Genomic DNA, 19808 nt, shown 5'->3' with positions numbered 1-19808 from the left:
GACCCCTAAAGGAAGCAGCTGAAGACGAAGAAGATCCTGCTAAGTTAGGATTTATACACCATGAGGATTCCCAGTAGTGGGTAACCTATTGTTTAATCAGCATATTCAAAATGGAGTCCAGACAATGGTTTTAAAAATTAATTCGATAACTGAACAAGACAGCTCCTCGTTAGATATCGACAAAACCCATGTTCAGTCTATTGAAATATGATTTAAGAGTGCTGATTTGAACGGTTTATATAATTTTTATTGTCATCAGCTGACCCTCTTGCCTCATGTATATTATATGAGGGCGTGGTTTATCGGAAAAGACTGAGAATAGACAGGACAATTCAACCACTGAGAAACCTGCAGGCAAATTTGACGATGGCGCTTCAGCGAGACAGCCAGTGAAAGCGAAGAGGGGGCGGGACATGCGCGCGACGCTGCTTGCTACCGGGGAAACAGAGTTCTGAGGGTATGAGGCACAGTGCCGGTGGACTGAAAACTCCCGCCATTTCGACAGGGAATTAACCTCCTCTTAGCTGATTCAGGTTACTTTCTCGCAACGCTTGCTCACGCTGTTACCTGATGCCAAGGAGCTTCAGAGCATGCAGCGAGTACAGTTTGAAAGGGAGCAGGCCTAATTTGCGAACACTTGCTCGGGACTGTACAGCCGCCAGACCTGCTGTTGACTGACGGTTGCCGTGAGTTTCATTTTGGTGCGGTTCGCATCCTTTCACGTTCACCCGAAGGTGCTGAACTTTAACAACGGAGTCCGGGGACACGTTTGCCAGCGTGTTTTCTACCTAAGGTGCAGCGTAAAAAATAGCCTGACACCACTTCCAGAAGAGCAAAGGATGGTGCGATGAGTCCGGCGGCGAGAAGCGGCGCACTGTTATTGTTTTGCAACGAGATAACCCAGCCTGCTAGCTAGAAAGCTAGCTGCTACACGCTGAGAGCCGGGCCTGCCGGCGGTAACGTGAGACGTGCTATCTGTCGGCTCTGACATTTTTAATACTGGGATACATGCAAAGGACATACCATTGTGTACTATTGCGCTAGTCTGTTGCTAGAATATCTGTTTTTACTTTCGGCACTTGTGCCATCTCTGGATTTGAAATGGCACCGCTTTTGGGCCGGAAACCGTACCCGCTGGCTAAGCCGCTAGCCGAGCCACCAGGCCCGGGAGAGGAGGTCTACATCATCGAGCACACCAAGGAGGCCTTCAGGAACAAAGAGTATCCTTTAACATGATGCTGGTTATCAGTCTCGACTTATCGAGCCAGTCGATAGACTGGATAGCGGGCTTTGTCTTGGTTAGCTGAACTGATGTGCTCATAGTCACGAGTAGAACGCTATAAAGCTGGCTAAAGCAAGGAATTTGACCTGACATTTCTCCCCGTTAAGTGTTTCCCCGCATGTACACAGTTTACTCTGGGTTGACAGGCTGGCTAGCTAACACTCCGCTGTTTCTGGTAATTAAATAATTTTACCTATTAGTTAGCTTTTTACCTAACCGAGCTAAATATATGACTGTAAATAGCACGTCATTGTAGAGAAGGGCGAAAAGGAGTCTTTCACTTTCATGTTTTACGGTTCTGCTGGCAATGCTAACAGGGTGAGCTAGCCAGTTGCTAACGTTAGGTATCCCATTATGTCACAATAGCCCAGACTGACGCCGCTCCCCGGCTGGTAATGTGTTAGCTGGTAATGCTAGCACAGAAGAGTCTCAGAGTCCGTTTCGCTTTAACTTACTTTCGTATTTTGGGCAGACTGAAAGGTGTTCAGTGACTTATGACAGCATTTTGTTGTTAGCTTGGTTTCTTCTGTTGTCACAATTGGAGAACTTTACCACGTTGTTAAAACGTTCACATGAACGCTTTAAGCTCTTAAAGGTCCACGACTGTCAGCAAGGTTATGAAACCCGCTGTGGCACACGTAGCTAGTGTTAAGTGTCCATAATATGCTGATATGGACAATCGATTATGATATTTGACTTTATGCGGGTGTCTAAACTCTGTTATCCATTTTTATTGTCTTAATAAAGCTTTGTGAACCACTACGCTGTCAAACAGTCCCATCTATGGGAATTTGACTTGGTATGTTGTTAGAGTACCCATGGAAATGTAGTATACTCCATTACACAGCATCCAACTGATCTTTCTGACTTTCTCTGAAATCATTATTCATTCCCGTCCCTAACCCTCTCCTTGTCTTGTTAGGACAGGACTATTCACAGATGATTTGTTTTGAAATGTGTTTATGCTGGGTCTCTTTACCTCTCATTATGCTCAGTGATGTTAAATGTCATGATGGAATTTTATTGACTTGCATCTTGCTTGTTGTGCGTAAACAAAACCCTAAATAGGAAAACATTTGGATGATGTAACTTCCTTGACCGAATGTACACAGAGAGTACGAGGCCCGCCTACAGAGATATAATGAACGCATTTGGACATGCAAGAGCACTGGAAGCAGCCAGCTCACTCACAAAGAGGCATGGGAGGAGGAACAAGAAGTCACCGAACTGTTAGTATTACATCCACAGTGTTGCACGTGCACATTCATTATTCCATGTTAACTTGTGAAAGCTCTGTTGGTCTACTATGCTGATTTCAGACCAAACAGAGTATGCACTTTTAATAAAGGCTGTTGAGTGAGTGAAAATGCATAGATTCAATTCTTTAGGTCCTGCCCTTTGTATTCAGATGTCCAGTAAAACCTGGTTTGCATAAATCTCTGATTGTAAAAACCACACCTACTTATGTGGAAGGACTGTGCAAGAAATACACAGTAGTCACCTAACAGAAGTTCATGGTATCAACAAAGAAGGGAACCATACAACCCCAGTGAAGGTCACAAGGCTTACTGCTTTGCTATGATTGGATAAATCTTGTGCTCCTCCTCTCAGTCTATTTAGAGGGCGAGTGACTCAGTCATCCTTGAATCTGCAAGGGCCTGAGTTCCTTTATCTTGAACCTATGGAAAATAATAAAATGGTTCAACTCATCTCTTTCGGTCCACTTGACTTGAAATATGTATTGACATATGGGATCACTATGTCCTTTTAGCAAGAGAGAGAACAAAAAAATAAATATGGCCCAAAGAGATGTCGCAGCAGAGACTGGGAAGAGCAGTGCTCAGCAGCCCAGAGCTGAAGTAAGTCGGGATCATGAGCTGTACAGTATTTACACTCTAATTATTTCAGCCAAGAGAAACTACTCCCCCTACTGGCAACCCTCGGCAAACGATCCATCCATCTATTTTCTTCTGCTTATTACAGTTCAGGGTCATGGTGTGTCTATCACAGGTTGATTTCTGCACTGCAGATCTAAGCAAAGTAAAACAAATCATGTGATGATGAACTCTGTGTTAGCATCACAACCCCTGTGAACAGAGAACGATGGAGCTGCAAGACAGTGTCACACTTGTTACCTTTTTATAAACTAACCATTGATCACTTTGTGTGTGTGTGTGCGTGCGTGCGTGTGCAGGCTTCAAGAGGAGTATCCAAAGTGGTTTGAGAAACCAGTCCTTGAGATGGTTCACCACAACACAGTGTCTTTAGACAAACTGGTTGAGATGGCTTGGGTGGAAATCCTCACCAAATATGCTGTGGGTGAAGAGTGCGACTTCCTGGTCAGTTTGACAGCTTACTCTTATTACATTTCTAAACTTGTCTGTAATGTCAATCTTATGATATTGTCAGTATTTTTTATTTTTTATTTTTGTAACCTGATAATTTACTGCATTAAAAGTTATAGTGTGTGTGTAAAATTTCTCATATAATGTCAAATCTTACATCTTGGCTTCAGGTGGGCAAGGAGAAAAGTTTGCGAGTGACAGTGGTAAAGATCCACCCCTTGGAAAACACAGAGGGTGAGTCTGGGGAAAAGAAACTTGAAGGTGCTTGTGACTCTCCATCCAGCGACAAGGAGAACGCAAGCCAGGAAAACCAGAGGAAGGAGCCTCCTCCCCGAGAGGAGAACAGGAGGGAGAGTCTGAGTGAGTGCCAATCAGTTTTAGGAGGGGAAATCTTGCATCGTGGATAAAATTAAGAACATGTTGTAAATGCTGCTTGGATAAGCAGGTTAAAATTGTTTATTTATACAGTATTTGTTCAATATATGATATTTGGCTTCCTGTTAGGTGACAGAGCACGACGTTCTCCGAGGAAACTACCCACTGCCATGAAAGAAGAGAGGAAGAAATGGGCAATGCCTAAATTCCTTCCTCATAAGTATGATGTAAAGCTCATCAATGAGGACAAGGTTTGTTTTGTTTTTTTACATCATCACTCAAGAAATGGTGTGTGGAGTGTGTTCTATTTTTAGAGTATAAAAGGTTATACTTAAGGTTCATATACTTGTGAACAATAGACTTGGTGATTTTAAGAAAAACTGGACTCTAAATTTCCAACATGTGTCATAGGTGATCTGTGACGTCCCAGCGGACAGTCTTTATAGAACAGAGCGTCCTCCAACCAAGGAGATCATGCGCTACTTCATCAGACACTATGCTCTAAGGCTGGGCATGGGAGAAAGTGCTCCCTGGGTGGTTGAAGATGAACTGGTGAAAAAATTTAACCTGCCCAGCAAATTCAACGACTTTCTTCTCGATCCACACAAGGTAAGTTTAGTTATTTCATTTTGCTGTTCATTATTTAAATCAGTTTTTTAAGTGTTGCATGTTCTTGACTCACCTTCCTGTGTACATCTCAAGTTCTTGGCAGAGAATCCCTCCACGAAGCGCAAGAGCTTGTCATCTCCAGAGGGTAAGCCTAACAAGAAGCTCAAGACTGCTGACACTCCAGGAGAAGATTCGGGCAATGAGAAGGAAGAAAAGACTAAGAAAAAGAAGAAAGATGCTTTAGGCATGCCCCTTAGTCCCACCATCTGGGGCCACATGCAGGTTAGTCAGCTTGTGTGTACATGGTGAAATGTCATTTCATTTATGAGGTATCCCTCAAACGTCACTGTTATGTTTAATGGTTCCTTGGTTGTATTTCAGAAAATAAAAATGAATGGTTCTCCACTCAAGGTAAAGAACTCAGGAACCCCTAAGAAAGGAGAAGGTAAAGGCTCCGCTCCCTCCACTCCGAAATCTGGCAAAAAGTCAGGGGACAAAAAAGAAGGAAAGAAAACTGGAAAGAGTGGTGAGAAGAAACTCAATGTTCTCAAAGCATCCAAAAAGGACGGTAAAGCTGGTGCTAAGGGGCCAAAGATGAAGCAGATGACTCTACTGCATCTGGCTAAGAGCGGTGCTGCAGGAAGCCCAAAGAAGAGAGCTCGTAGTTCTGGCATTGGTACACCGAAACTTGGGAAGCCACTACACCCTATGGCTCTCCACCTCCTTCGTTACTACAAGGAGAACAAGGGTAAAGAGGATAAGAAGAACTCCCTTTCATCCCTTATCTCCAAAGCTGCCAAGACCTTGTCCCCAGATGATCGTAGTCGCCTGCCAGAGGAACTCAAGGAGCTAGTGCAGAAACGCTGGGAGCTTCTGGAGCAGAAGAAGCGATGGGCAGCCATGAGTGAAGAGGAAAAGAAGGAAGAGATGAAGAAGAGGCGTGAGGAACTCAAAGAGAAGTTAAGAGAAAAGGCCAAGGAGAGACGAGAGAAGGAGATGCTGGTCCGCCGTGAACAGTCGCGCCGATACGAAGATCAGGAGATCGAAGGTGGCAAGCCTCTGCCTGCATTCAAGCTTGTGGACATGCCTGAGGGGTTGCCCAACACATTGTTTGGGAATGTGGCCATGGTTGTGGACTTCCTTCACTGTTACTCAGGGCTGCTGATGCCAAATGACCAGTATCCCATCACAGCAGCGGCTCTGATGGAAGCGCTAGCTGGGGAACGGTCTGGCTTCCTTTATCTAAACCGTGTGCTGGTGGTGCTGCTCCAAACATTACTGCAGGATGAGCTGGCTGAGGGCTACAGTGAGCTCGACATGCCCTTATCTGAGATTCCTCTGACTATGCACTCAGCTTCCGAGCTGGCACGGTTGTGCCTGCGACCATGTGACGCTCACGGTGAGGAGAGCGGCCAGGGCTCAGAAGACTCTGGGGCCATGGGTGGATATGACGATGTGGTGACCAGCGAGTTCCTGGATAAACTCGAGACAACCGAGGTGTTTGAGCTGAGCCCCGAGGAGAAAGTCACCCTGTTAGTGGCGCTGTGCCACCGGATCCTGATGACGTACTCTGTGGAAGACCATGTTGATGCAATGCAGCAGCGGTCAGCTGAGCTGTGGAAGGAGCGTTTGGCAATGCTGAAAGAGGCCAATGACCGCAAGAGGGCTGAGAAGAAGAGGCAGAAGGAGATGGAGAACAAAGGTAGGAGGGATCATCAGTTTTACCAGTCTCAATATATTGCTGTGAATCAAATGTGTACTTTACACACAGTTTCTAAACTGTGCATCTACATTTTACCCTAAGAATTGTCAGAGAAAGTAGATGCCTTTCAAGTCTAGTGTGTATTTGAAGTATCGCACAACACGTGTCTGTTTGTATTAACATATTTGTGTTTTGCATGCGGTTAAAGGTGAGAAGAAAAAAGAAGGGTCTTCTAAAAAGGAGGTCAAGAAGGAAGTAAAGGTTGAGCCAGAACCAGAGGACATGATCAGCTCAGTGAAGAGCCGGCGACTAATGGCCATGCAGGCTAAGAAGGAGAAGGAGGAGATGGACAGACAGAACAAAGGTACAGTTTTTAAGCAAGATTGATACTAATTATAACTTTGATTCATTACATAGTATGCTTTATTTATTTTTGGTTACTATTATTCCTTTTAGAACGCATGGAGAAGGAGGCTGAAGAGGAGCGGATGCGTAAACAGAGGGCGGCTGCAGAGAGGGCTTTTCAGGATGGAATAACCAAAGCGAGACAAGTGATGCGCAGGACTCCTCTAGGTACCGACAGAAATCACAACAGGTTGGTACTTAACACGAGGAATTAACTCAGTGTGCCAAAACATCATGTCTGCTCACAGATGAAATCGTCTGCACCAGATATACCAGTCATTAATTTAATTGAAACTGTTTACAGGTAAAGTGCTGTGTCCTAAATGTCATGCAGCTGTTTGCCCTAGATGGCGCTGCAAGCCTGACATCATTGAAGACAAATCAAATAATCTAAGCCTGATCTTTTTTTATTTAAAGCATATTATTGTTAGTTATTTTGAAGGTGAAAGAATGAGTTGCAGATACAAACAATGGAAATGAGACTTCTTTGAAGGACAGATGGGCTCTGCCTTAGTGATAGAGTGAGGAGCCATTTGGGAGCGACTCAGAGTAGAACTATATCTCTGCCACATTGAACTGAGCCAGCAGAGGTGGTTGCTTCCTTGGTGTGGTGTTCTGGGCGTGTCCTGCCAGGACAAAGACCCTGGTAGACTGAGGACATGCTGTAGAGATTGCATCTCTTGTTTGTCCCCGGAACGCCTCGGTATTCTCGGTTTATGCCCAGTTAAGCTGAGGGAGGTGGCTGGGGACAGAAGTCTGGAAAAAATTGATGGATGACTGATTGTTTTATGATTTTATTTTTTTATTTAAATTTTTATAGCGCGGGTTGTATTTGTAAATGAATGTGCTGTACACTATGAATGATTCAAAATGTGCCACACTATTCAGTCGCAATTGATTCATTTTTCAGAGGTTAAGTTGGCAAAGTACTAATAATTATTTTTTTCAAATGCCTTTTTAGGGAGCTTCTGACATTGTTCATTAAACTGGTCTCAAATGTGACTTTATCTGATTGCTTCTCAGTGTTAGAATAGTGCATTAGTCAGGTTAGGGAATAAGAATTTAGTCCCCAGGAACATCCCTAGTCAGGGATGTATTGTAAATGTCATAAATTAATGGGTATCACAAAATTTCTGGACATTTTACCTGTTTCTTAGTCTTTCAAAATTAAAAGACTAACAACATATTTACCAGAAGCACTTTGGTAAATTGTAACCATACGTGATGTTTTTGTGCAGATTCTGGCTTTTCTCTGATGTGGTTCCTGGTCTGTACATCGAGAAAGGCTGGGTGCACGAAAGCATAGACTACAGCTTCACCCCTCCACCAGAGGAAAAACCAGCTGAGCCTGAGGTAGAAGAGGAGGAGGACGGTGAGGCAGCCCCTGCTCCTGATTCACAAGGTAAGCAAAAATACATTCTCTTGAAAAATGTTTGTTTTTCTTTAGATCTAATAATGCAAATATTTTTATTAACTGATATAGAATTTTTTTTTTTCTTCCAGTTGTTTCTGTCTGGTTTTGTTTGCTCTGTGTGCAGGCTTGTTTGCACATAATTGGTAGTTAATGTGTGTTTTTGAGAAACAAATTTCCACACATGGCTTTATCTCGAGACACTAAATTATTATTTATGTTGCAGGAACTGAAAAAGATGATGGCAGTGTAGACGGTGCTGTTAGTGAAGGAGCCCAGCAGGGAGCAGCACCAGATGTTTGTATAGAAACTACTGTTCCCAAACAGGGACAGAACCTTTGGTAGGTGTCTATGTCTGTCCTTATTTTCCTTTTTCACTTTCATTTGATGCATTTTATCCTTTTTGTTTAATTGATCTTCTCCTCATTTTCACTTCTGATTTCAGGTTCATATGTGACAGTTCAGCTGAGCTGGAGGAACTGGTGGAGAGTCTTCATTCTCAGGGGGTCAGAGAGAGCGAACTAAAGTCAAATATACAAAGCAGGTGAATGCAGTATTATAAGAGATTGTTTTAACCCATATAAAACTGCAAAGTTCTTTTTTTTTTTTTTTGTTTTTTCGTCTGTAGTTCATGTCTATGATTTTTATGGTGGCAGTGGTGATAATGTAAAATACCTCTCACTGTGTCAGGTATCAGGAAATACTCCACTCCATCCATTTGACCCGGAAAGCCAGGCTCGGCCTCAGGACCTGTGACGGCTATGCAGAGCTACTCAAATATCTGCGTAGCGACATCCAGGAAGTAGCCTCACGCCTGCAGAAGGGCGGCCTCGGGTACCTGGACGATAACGTGGACATTGAGGACAAGGTGAATAGTCAGACAGTTTGAAAATGAGACTCTTCCCAGTCTTTAGTGAAAATCTGTGTTTAAATTCTACTAAAAGGGCACAGCATGTAGTCAGAGTGTTTGTTCAGGCTATCAGGCAATGGGCATGGGACATAGTGGTTGATTAGACAGATAACTAGTGCAAGAAAACAGATGTTTTGAAATCATGTTCAGTGTGGAAGGCATATATGGTAGAACCAAGTACACAGTTAGGCTCTGAAATGTTTAGTGTAAGTATTAAAAGCCACGGTGTAAACAAATGTGGGGTCAGAACAGCCCACTGATTGGCTTTCCAGGGTGTAAGAAATGCTTGGTCATTTTTAATTGCTCAAATTTTTCAGTAAAATTCACTGCCAAACCTGGTGTGGCGATGCCAGTGTGGGCCTACAGCACAAAAGTGTAAATGTCCTTCTAAAAACACAAATTATTTCAATCATAAAGATGTAAAATACTGTTTTTAGTTTAGTTACCAAAACTCTGCATGTGAAGACTTTGGGACTCACTGCAGGTTGGAAACCTGATATTGTTGAAATTGTGCTTATTTTTCTTAAAACGCATCAGGCTGTCCTTAACCTTTTTTCTAAACAGATTACTTGTAATATAGAGGAGCTGATTTAACAAGAAATATTACTTTCTGTATGCTTTGTAAATTTTAAGGGAGTATGATCTCCATGAAACATTTGTACTTAGATGTTTAACTGGTCTAGAGAGATGCTCTTTCCTCATGAAGCACCCATCGGGGAAGTTTTGTGACTTTACTGGGCATACCGTCTGTGGTTTGAATTGAAATTCTCTGTCTGCTTCATCCTCTTGTCACAGTTGAAAGACATGGAGAGCCTGAAAGACTTCGGTGAGTGTATCATCACCATTCAGGCCTGTGTAATCAAAAAGTTCCTGCAGGGGTTCATGGCTCCTAAGCAGAAGAAGAAGAAGAAGCAAGCAGGAGAGGAAAGCAGCAAGGCTGAAGAGGTGGATGAGGAGAAGCGGTTGGCAGAAGAGGCCAGGGTAAGAGGAAAGAGATGAACTGTTAGCACTCTGATGCTAAAGCAGTATGGAGCCAAATCAGGGTCGAGTTTTATTCATTTGAAACTGAAATTCTGATTTTTGCTATTTAAAACAAATAATAAAGTAAAAAATGTTGAAACCCCCCAAAACCAATTAATTTATTTTCAATGTTTACTTCTCCTCACAGGTAGCAACAGCAGTGGAGAAGTGGAAGACCGCTATTCGAGAGGCCCAGACATTTTCCCGCATGCACGTGCTGCTGGGAATGTTGGACGCTTGCATAAAGTGGGACATGTCTGCTGAGAACGCTCGCTGCAAAGTCTGTCGCAGGAAAGGTTAGAAATGTTTTCCACGGTTGCCCCGCTCTGTGTGGGAGAACGCATATCACCAGTTATTTGCAGCTGATGGGAGCATTATTGATTACGCACAGTTCAAATTCCAGAGAGGACAACAAAAACTGCACTATTATCTAGTTTCACTCTGAATTTGCCAGATTATTATGGTGTTAATTTGCATGTAAACTTCATAAAGGTTAAAGTGAAGCATTTTGCACTTGCCAAATGATATTCTGCCCTCCTGTCTAGTGCTCTGGGAGAACCCATCTGTGCTGAAGTTGGAGGAGTGTAGATCCAGGCAGGGCAGCAACTGCAGGGTCAAAGCACATCAGAGTAGTAGTGTCAGGCAGATCTACATACGGAGCCAACCACTCCGCAGGCCGACAGGTGAACCTGTAGTGATAAGATGACAGTAGAAAACATGTGAGAGATTTGCTGAGCTGTTGATACACTGAAGGTCAGGAAAAGCAAAAGGAGTTGAGGTGGAAATATGTGGGGCTGCTAAAAAGACCCAGAATAAAACTTAAGGCTTTAAAATTAAAAAGAAAAGGCCTTATGGTTGATGCTGATCTCTTCCAGGTGATGATGAGAAACTTATACTCTGTGATGAGTGCAACAAGGCCTTCCACTTGTTCTGCCTGCGACCGGCTCTCTACCGGGTTCCCAATGGAGAGTGGCTGTGCCCAGCCTGCCAGCCGACTGTGGCCAGACGTGGCTCCCGCGTAAGGTAACTGTCCTCCACTCTTTAAATAAGCTGATCCCTAAAGAGTTCAAAACAAAAGGAGACTAAAATATAACTGAAAGTGCCCATCTTGCACAGACCCTACCACTACCACATTCATGGAGGAAAAAGATAACCAAAATATAAATAAAGGCTAAAGGAATTCCTGGTTTCAGCTGACATACACCTTAAATATACATCAAAGTATTCAGACAGTTAGTGACTACAGAAAGCATCTCTCCTGTGCCCCAGTCCCTAATGCTAACCTGTCTGTACAGTTGCTGAGAAACAGCTGGTTAGGACATAGTCTAACAAACACATTGTTTATTTTATTAGTTTTCTATCATGTGATCAGTAATCGCACACCCCACTGATGGTGTGGTAGCTGGATATAGTGAAAGGGGAGACCCTCTTCAGGGTGCTCCACAAACAGAGCAGCGGATCAACCAGTGTAACTAAAGCCCAGATGTGTCTGCCCTATACTTCATCAGCTGTCTTTAAAGGCGAGCTCTCCATTGCAGGAACTATAAGCAAGACTCTGATGAAGAAGACGATGAGGAGGAGTCTGAAGAGGAGGACTCTGAGGAAGAGGATGAGGACGAAGAAGAGAATGACTACAAAGCCATGGGACACAGCTGTGAGTATTTTACAGAGAAAATTAGGTTAAAAAAAAAAATTGTAACTCTTTGACCAAGTTTAAGTTCACTCCTACAGTTAAGGAGGTGGTGAGGAATACAACAGTTTGAGTTACCATTAGCATTTTTTCCATACCTTTTTTAAAATCATTGTTGTGAAGACATTAATGGTCCAGAAAGGATAATTTTAAAGGCTTTAAGACCTGAGTTTGTTTTGGAAATGGAGGATCTTTGGTGCTGAAGGTTGAGAATGAAAGGAATGCTGATGGGGAATTTCAGCCATTGTCCTCTTTGTCTCATTGTCTGTGTGTGATGCTGCACAGCTCAGGTCTGGACCTGGCTTTGAAGCTTTGTCACCGTGGCTTCACTCAGAGTATGTGGCAGGATGATCCCTTCTGTCAGTTCAGGCCTGCCTGTCAAGGATAATGATTTAGAAGTTTCAACAGAGAGGTGTCGGTGCACCTAAGAGCCAGTTATCTTTCTCAATTCAAGCGTGAGGCTCAGACAGGCGAACGTTCAAATCATGGTGGCCTGGGAATGTTTCGAGCCATCTCTTAAAATGCCAAGAATTGAACAGTTGGATGTGGATTGATTTCATGAGAGAAACTGCAGCATTATACATGTTAATTTGTACTTCTGCTTCTTCTCCGTGTCTTTCCTCCTCCACAGTGAGACCAAGAAAGAAAAATAAGCAGTCTTCATCACGGCAGAAAAGCTCAAAAAGTAAATCAAAGAAGTCGGCCTCTTCTAGTAATCAGAGCGGCAAGCAGAGAACAGGCCCCAACAGTCCTGCAGACATCGACGAACTGGTACAAAGTTTACAGAGAGCTTAGAACAGACCAGCTTTGTATCGTTTGTCCTAAAATTATAGCTTTTGTGTGTGCCGTCTCTGCAGGTGCGACAGAGCTCCCAGACAGGAGTGAGCAGACAGGTGCTGGAGCTGGAGAGGTGTGAGGAAATCCTCAAGAAGCTGATGAAATATCGCTACAGCTGGCCTTTCAGGTGAGGGAAGAAGAAATGTGACACAAGTACATGTGAAACAGGAGCCACTTTGACTCCTGAACAACCTTTTCAACTATTAGCCAAACTACAGATATTATAGGGACAGAAGTGTTGGGCCACACCTCTTACTCTTTGAATGTAGCTGTTTTGAGCCTGGTGGCCACAGGTGTGTAAAATCAGGCACCTAGCCTGATGCTGTTTGCCTCTACAGACATTTAAGAGTGGGTTGTTCTAAAGAGCTCACTGAATGTAAGTGTGGTGTTATGATAGGATGTCACCACTGCATCAAGGTGGTTTGTGAAGTTTCTTGACTCCTTGTACTTGCAGCTGTTACTGGTGTCATCTTGAGTGTTTAGGAGAAACTCAGTTGCAGACCACTGAGTCAGTTTCTGCAGAGTTCAAACCTGCTCTGGCATTAACATCAGCACAAACGTTGTGTGCTGGGAGCTTCGTGGCATGGTTTCCATGGCACCTAGGTGCACTGCTCAATGTGCAGGTGGACCAGTACTTTTGTATTTATGCTTCCATCAGCGTGGAAAGCATTTGTCTATGGAAACTACTTGTGCATTCAAAAACCTGTGTGCCACAGAAATATTACAAGCTTATCAGACTGAGTCACATTTTGTAAATGGTTTTCTCTCGGCAGAAACAGTGTGAAAACTGCAAAGCCCAGAGCCTCTTGGGCACTATTTCCTTCTAGATCGAGCGCTGACCTCTGCAAGTTATTTTACACAGAGCAATGGTGTGGGTTGTATGGCTGGTTATTAGCTGCTAATCCTGGCAGCAGTAGAGATTTGTGAGAGGGAAAGGTGCGGGGCTGAACTGCTCCTCTGAGAGTTTATGATCGTGATAATAACTACTGTACTAAACATGCTGGATGGTCTTCAGGGAGCTGCTCAGACATGTTGAAGAGACAAGGTAGCTGGTGGTCACATTCACCACTCTGACTCATGTGACTCCCTTTTTCAGAAGGGATCACCACAATGGGTAGGTCTGCATGTTTGATGCTGGATCCTCCCTCATGACGCAACCCCAAAGGGATTTGTGTCTCTGCCTCCAATAAATGTCTAACAGGATTTAAACGTTTATATTTAATATGCCTTATGTATGTTTCTCGACTTTTATAAAACATGCGACACATTATGGTCCCAGGTCTCCAGTCTAACACTCATCATATGCTTTAAATCCTCTTTCAGGGAGCCTGTTTCCTCTGAAGAGGCAGAGGACTACCTAGATATCATCTCTCAGCCCATGGATTATCAGACAATGCTGGGCAAATTCAGCCAGGGCTCGTACCGCCACGCCCAGGATTTCCTGGAAGATGTAAAGCTGGTCTTCTCCAATGCCGAGGAGTACAACCAGCAGGGCAGCACCGTGCTCTCCTGTATGGTCAAGACGGAGCAGACGTTCACCGAGCTGCTCCAGAAGCTGCTGCCTGGTCTCAGCTACATCCGGCGGCGTTCCCGCAAGCGTGTCTACCAAGCTCCTGCAACATCGGAGGAGGAGGAGGAGGAAGAAGATGAGGAAGAGGAAGAAGAGGAAGAAGAGCCCAAGAAGAAGATGACAAATGGAAAATCTCATGCGAGGAAAACAACCAGAAATGATCGAAGACAGAAGGATGACGACAGCGAGAGTGAGGAGGAGGAAGAGGATGATGAGGTGGATGGAGATGAGGAGGAGGATGATGATGATGATGATTATGATGATGACGATGGCAGGAGGAGAAGTAAGAGAACCTCTGCCACCTCGGGCAGGAAGGATTACAGAGAGCAGGATAGCGACGGCGAGCGGGAAACACGAAGAACTCGTAAGCGCAGGGGCCGGGGCGACAACGAGGCAGCGAGCAGCGACGAGGACCGGTCAAACCAGCAGCGACATTCCAAGAGACAGAAACGCTCGTGAAATCCAGGGTGCTGTTTGTTTTCTGTCATCTCTCTTTGCTTTAAAAATTTCTGTCCCGCTCCTCAGAACGATGACCACGAGCGCCTCATCTCCTCCTCACACAGCCAGCGGGACCTAATCCTCAGAAGGACTTTTTTTTGTGTTAATAAGTCTATGCTCATATTTTGGAAAAACAAGAGAAGAAAACTGATATATATTTGTAACATGTTTAATATTGGTGATGTTTTGTTTGTTTGTTTTTTTCCAAACCAAGAAAAATGAGACATTTGAGATAATCGAGAGGTCCTCATAGCTCTTAAGACTCTTCGATTTAAAGTCGACAACCTCACACACAAGTGTAATTTGACTTAAATGTTGTGAACTGCTTTGTGTCCTCTCCAAACGTGAGTACAGTGTAATCAGAGGGACTTGTCTTCGCACTTAGTTGAGACATGGCTTTACTGGTGTGCTTCAGGAATGAGTCCAGCTAGCTCTCTGCCCCCCCAAGCATCTGTGACGAGTCGCTGACTGTAACAGATCGTGTTGGTGTGTCTACAAACAATCTAGGAGTTTGCTGATAGCCGTCACTTGTAAATTGCTCTTTCTGTGAAGCATCTTGCTTACAATCTTTGGTTAATTCCATGTTCATAGATAAACACCATAGGATTTTACTAGATTTAGCATATGCATACATAAATATATATATATTTTCCCTCCTAGTCCAGGTTTAAATCTTTCATTCAAAGCTGGGCTGAGACTGCAAATCAAAATTCCTTTTCAGACACAAGATTCTCAGCTTCCTCAATCTTGTTAGTGACAGCACTGAGTCAATTTTCAGGCTTCACAGAGCCCCGGGACATTTTTAGAAACCACAAACTGTTTAGAAGTTGGATGTAGCTACCATGATGGTGACCACTGGTTTGCGAAATCCTTATTAAGAAGCCTTGAGATCTCGCGGTGAAGCCACACGTTCGGCTAATTTATCAATCACAAGAAAGAAAACGCGAAATGTGTGATGTGAAGCCATTAGAAGGAAAGGAGCTTGTGTCTGAAAGGGGCTTTGTAGTCCAATCACTTCACTGGTTTAAAACAAACAAACAAAAGCTTCATCCCAGCTTTTGGTGCCAAGATGTTATCAGGGACGGACTCTGAGTCTCCCCCTCTTTGTCGGCTTGTAGAGCTGTTCAACCTTTCCCCCCTCTGTAGTGCCCTGCCACTTTAAAGGTACCTCAAATGATCCGTCAGTTTGCACTCCTCCTGTGTAAAGTACACTTAATATGCCAGCAGCTGCAGGACCATACTATATTTGAAATTATGTGCATAAACATTTGTAAACAGTGTTTAAAAGCAGCAGATGTGATGTTTGTTAAGACAAATGGGCATTTTTTTTTAACCTTTGATAATTTTTGCACTTTTTATTTGGTTATTTGTAAATAATAAATAGTACCCAGGAATTTGCAAGGTTTTAAAACGGGGCTCTCTTCAGAACGTGCCACGAGTTCTTTTACTTCTCGCATAGTCAACAGCAGAAATCTTCCCTTTTTACGTTTTGTGACACAGTGAGCGCTGTGGTTCAGCTCAATTAGATTAGTAGCTCAGACTTGGGGTAAAGCAGCTCTTTAAAGGTAAATCAAAGGTTTTCTAGCACATCTCCTGGTGTGGTCACCAGGTGGCGCTCTATACCTGCACTTTTATTACTCTGGTGCCAGCATTTTCCAAGTACTTCAGCGGCAGTGCTGCTAGCTGTACTCTTGTACCACCTGCCTGTCACTGCAGGGGAGCTTCATAGTGCTGGGATATTTTAGCTCTTAGTGTGCAGAAAACCATGTGTAGTTATTTGGTTGCCTGCCATCAAATGTGTGTGTGTGTATATATTACCTGTATACTGATGTGGCAGTGGCTGGGTCGCCCTCTTTTGTCTGTACTGTGCTGTGCCGTTCGCCCGTGTTATTTCTAGTGCTGTTACCATCGAAACTTTCCTGTTTTCTTTCGGCCACTGATTGTTTTCGCCCCGTATTGTTTTTGTTTAAATTCAGCTTCCCGACACGATTAACAGCTGTCAACAATGTTTGTAAAAATTGACATGTCAACAAACGAGCAAACTGCCCTTCTCAGAATGAGATCTGGCTGTAAATGCTTTCTTTGTACTTGGAGCAACTGCAAAATCCTTTTACACCTCCTTTTTTATATATATTTATAGTCTCTAAAAGCTGGGTTTGGGCAAGTTCTGAGGATTCACTTGTAAAGAATTTCCAATAAAGGCTATGGATGAAGACCGTAGTTCTCCCTGTTTGATTTGTGCTGAGCTGATGAGGCTGACATCACTGCCGTCCGTCTGTAAACTTTGTGATTTTAAAAAACAAAAAATGGGCTAGCTTTGACAAGCAAGTTATGTCTTTACTTTTTAATAAAATATCAAATCATTGTTTTACACTGGTGTTGGTTCATTTTCTCGGAACATCTGAATCTTTGTGTGGAAGACAAATGATCTGCAAACCCTGGATGTCGAAGCCAAAGCCGTCATAACAGGATAAATGGTTTCATTATTCACAGAAGGATGAGCGACTTGGACTCAAAGCATTCCATGAAGAGGTGAAGCTGTCTGTTTGGATTCAGATGTTCTCAACATAGTCAACTATACTAACACTTTATTAGGTACACCTATTCACCTTGTCAACCCAGATAATTAGTCAGCCAATCACATGGCAGTAATTTCGTGCTTTTAAGCATTTATACGTGGTCAAGACTGAACTTGAAAGTGAGAATCGGGAAGATGGATCGTCATGGATGTGTAGCCGACAAATCTACAGCAACTGTGTGATGCTATCGTGTCTACATGGACCAGAATGAGGGCTCTGAAGGAAAAAGAGGGTCCAACCCAGCACTTGTAAGGTGTACCTAATAAAACAACTGGTGATTGTATTTATCCAACTATAAGGTGCAGCTTTACCTGATTTTTAAAAACTCTGTGCACAATAATTTCGGAATAACCTGAGAAAAGTAACCACTGGTAACCAGGTTCGCTCAGGAAAGGCTTGTACAGGTAAGCAGGCGGCAGCGATGATCCCACAGAGCGTGTGATGTATGGGCCAAAGAAGAGTGCAAGGAGGACAGCAGGACCTGATGAAATATTTAGGAGTGAAGTGGTGACAGCCTGTGAGCCATCTGTAATTTGGCAACAGGTGTACAGTCTAAGATGGATCAGAGTAAAGGTCAGAGATGTGAAAAGTCAGTGGAAACGTAGCACTTGATTAGTGGCAGTTCAGGCATGGTGGCAGCTGCATTCAGCTATAATAAACCTAAAGTGATCTTTCACTTTGGTATGTTTTATTGTGCTTTTTATTTACTCCCCGTATAAATATATAAAAACCTAATCAATACATGAGGACTTCTTTTTAACACTGGTTCTTTAACTGGTTCCAAAGTCTGAATGAACTTCTAATGAACTCTGGGGCGTAGATCACTTTGATTTGAGGAGTCTCATTGTCTTCTAGATACAGCCATGATATATTAATGTTTTAGGAGTTTTGTGGATCTATCGGTTTCTGTCCAAGCTTGTGAAACGTGAGGTATTTGTCATTCCTCACACAGTCCATCCTACGCAGCGAAACGCGCATTAATCACCCAACTCTCACTCCCTTGTTGAGGTCAGAGTAGATAACGACTGCACACATTGGCATGTCCCACCAAAAACATTTTACAGGTAGCTCAGCAGGGATAAACGGTCCACGGTCCTTCATGATGACTCATTATGTAGCGACTATGTCGGGTTCGCCCCATGTTACACATTAGGCATTGCTAGTGACACAGCTTTTGGCAGTGTCAGTGTGACCCTCGTGTTGGTCCAGACTGAAGTATCTCAACAAGTATCAATGGATTGTCATGAACATGTGCTGGACGAGTGCGTGTGGGGTAGTCTAATTTTCAAAAGTTGCAGATACATTGTTTGACATCCATATTTAACCCAATAGTTTTCACTGCATGTGATATTATTTAACCTTACATAGTCATATTGAGCTTTGTGCACTGTGCTTCCACATCATGTCTTGCTCCCCTCACCCCCAACCAGTCATGGCATATGGCTGCATTCACTGAGCCAGGTACTGCTGGATGTGTCTTCCTGTTAAAAATGAGTTTTTTCTTCCCGCTGTTGCCAAGTTCATCTTCAAAGAGGGTCTTTACCTTACAGTACAAAGCGCCTTGAGGTGGCTGTTGTTGTGAATTGGTGCTATATAACCTGGGTTGTATCATTGGACATGATACAACCCAGGTGCAACATCACAACTGACCAATCCTTCAGTTAGCATTAGCAAAGAAGTTAGCTAATACTATTAAAAACTGTCACAAGCAAACCAACATGAGTAACCTGAATTTGGCAGGAACATAAAACCTAACGTATTATATTATTAATATTTTAAATGCTTAACAACAACAACAACAACAACAACAACAATACATAGCCAGTATTTTCTCATAAATACTTGCTAACTACTAGCTGAGCAATAGCAAAACATGAAAAAGCGCAATACAAACTGGAAATTAAGACAGTTTACTTTTGAAGTAGAAGTTGTTCCTCAGCACTGCAGTCCACATTTTTGAAAAGGCACAACTTTTACTTTGAAGGGGAATGTCTCTATTTACTATTTGCATCACTCTTCCTGGTTTCGCTGCAGCTCAGAGAGTACCTTTAAAATGTTTGTAGACGCTTGCATTGAGGAAGGTTTTTGCCTTGGAAATACACATTTTATACTAGTGACAGGTGGTTGCCAGGGGTCTCTGGCCCGGTTGTTCATTTCCACTTCTCTTTAGCACATAGTACTGCCTAAATTCCTGCTACATTTCAGTTCTTTTTTAAACTTTCTGGCGCCAAACAACATGTGCCTTTCATACGGGGTCACGGCACAACATTCTCCTGTTTGAGCTGCTTTTTCCCTCTCTGCATGACGTCAGAGGAATCTTTTACTTGAATAGTTGTGAGCATGTTGTGCTGTTTTATGACTTAATGTGTGGTGTGGAATGTGGAAAAACTTCCTTATATAATGTGGATTTGCTCTCCTTTATGTCACTGACTGAATGTGTTCGGATGCGTAAAACTCCCCTTTAGTTTCATGTTGCACATTAGGCATTGCTAGTGACACATTTATATCACACAAACACACACAGAGTTCAATAAAAGTACAAACAGCAGCAGCAGCATGCCAGCAAGCAAACACT

The 19808-nt window shown here is 43.2% G+C and overlaps 1 protein-coding gene across 4 annotated transcripts; it reads left to right on the top strand.

Annotated features, from left to right (window-relative positions):
- The first annotated feature begins 405 nt into the window (after positions 1 to 405).
- On the top strand, positions 406 to 17025 carry baz1b (bromodomain adjacent to zinc finger domain, 1B). Of its 4 annotated transcripts, none has more exons than XM_082504087.1 (22): positions 406 to 1220; positions 2395 to 2511; positions 3477 to 3621; positions 3798 to 3987; positions 4132 to 4253; positions 4414 to 4611; positions 4705 to 4893; positions 5023 to 6313; positions 6522 to 6677; positions 6770 to 6908; positions 7957 to 8120; positions 8356 to 8470; positions 8575 to 8673; positions 8820 to 8997; positions 9835 to 10020; positions 10208 to 10355; positions 10605 to 10742; positions 10935 to 11082; positions 11598 to 11713; positions 12381 to 12520; positions 12607 to 12713; positions 13910 to 17025. In XM_082504087.1, exons 1-22 carry the CDS (start codon positions 1102 to 1104, stop codon positions 14613 to 14615), a joined length of 4911 nt encoding a protein of 1636 aa, XP_082360213.1. In that variant the 5' UTR covers positions 406 to 1101; the 3' UTR covers positions 14616 to 17025. The 4 variants fall into 4 exon arrangements, with proteins under 4 accessions (XP_082360213.1, XP_082360212.1, XP_082360215.1 ...); XM_082504086.1 differs by having other exon boundaries at positions 407 to 1220; positions 4993 to 6313; XM_082504089.1 differs by lacking the exon at positions 10605 to 10742 and having other exon boundaries at positions 407 to 1220.
- Positions 17026 to 19808: the final 2783 nt, after the last annotated feature.

This window comes from Aulonocara stuartgranti (assembly GCF_965226115.1).
Source record: "Aulonocara stuartgranti genome assembly, chromosome: 14".
In the NCBI taxonomy this organism is placed as follows: Eukaryota; Metazoa; Chordata; class Actinopteri; order Cichliformes; family Cichlidae; genus Aulonocara; species Aulonocara stuartgranti.
The sequence above is the reverse complement of the archived record's forward strand: the minus strand, read 5'-3'. Positions and strand labels throughout refer to the sequence as shown.

Bases quoted from the DNA above. Each gene is read 5' to 3' on its own strand.
- baz1b (XM_082504086.1), top strand. From the start codon at position 1,102: ATGGCACCGCTTTTGGGCCGGAAACCGTACCCGCTGGCTAAGCCGCTA. The intron at 6,314-6,521 runs GTAGGAGGGATC...ATGCGGTTAAAG, and splicing joins GAAGGAGATGGAGAACAAAG to GTGAGAAGAAAAAAGAAGGG. The intron at 8,121-8,355 runs GTAAGCAAAAAT...TTTATGTTGCAG, and splicing joins CCCTGCTCCTGATTCACAAG to GAACTGAAAAAGATGATGGC.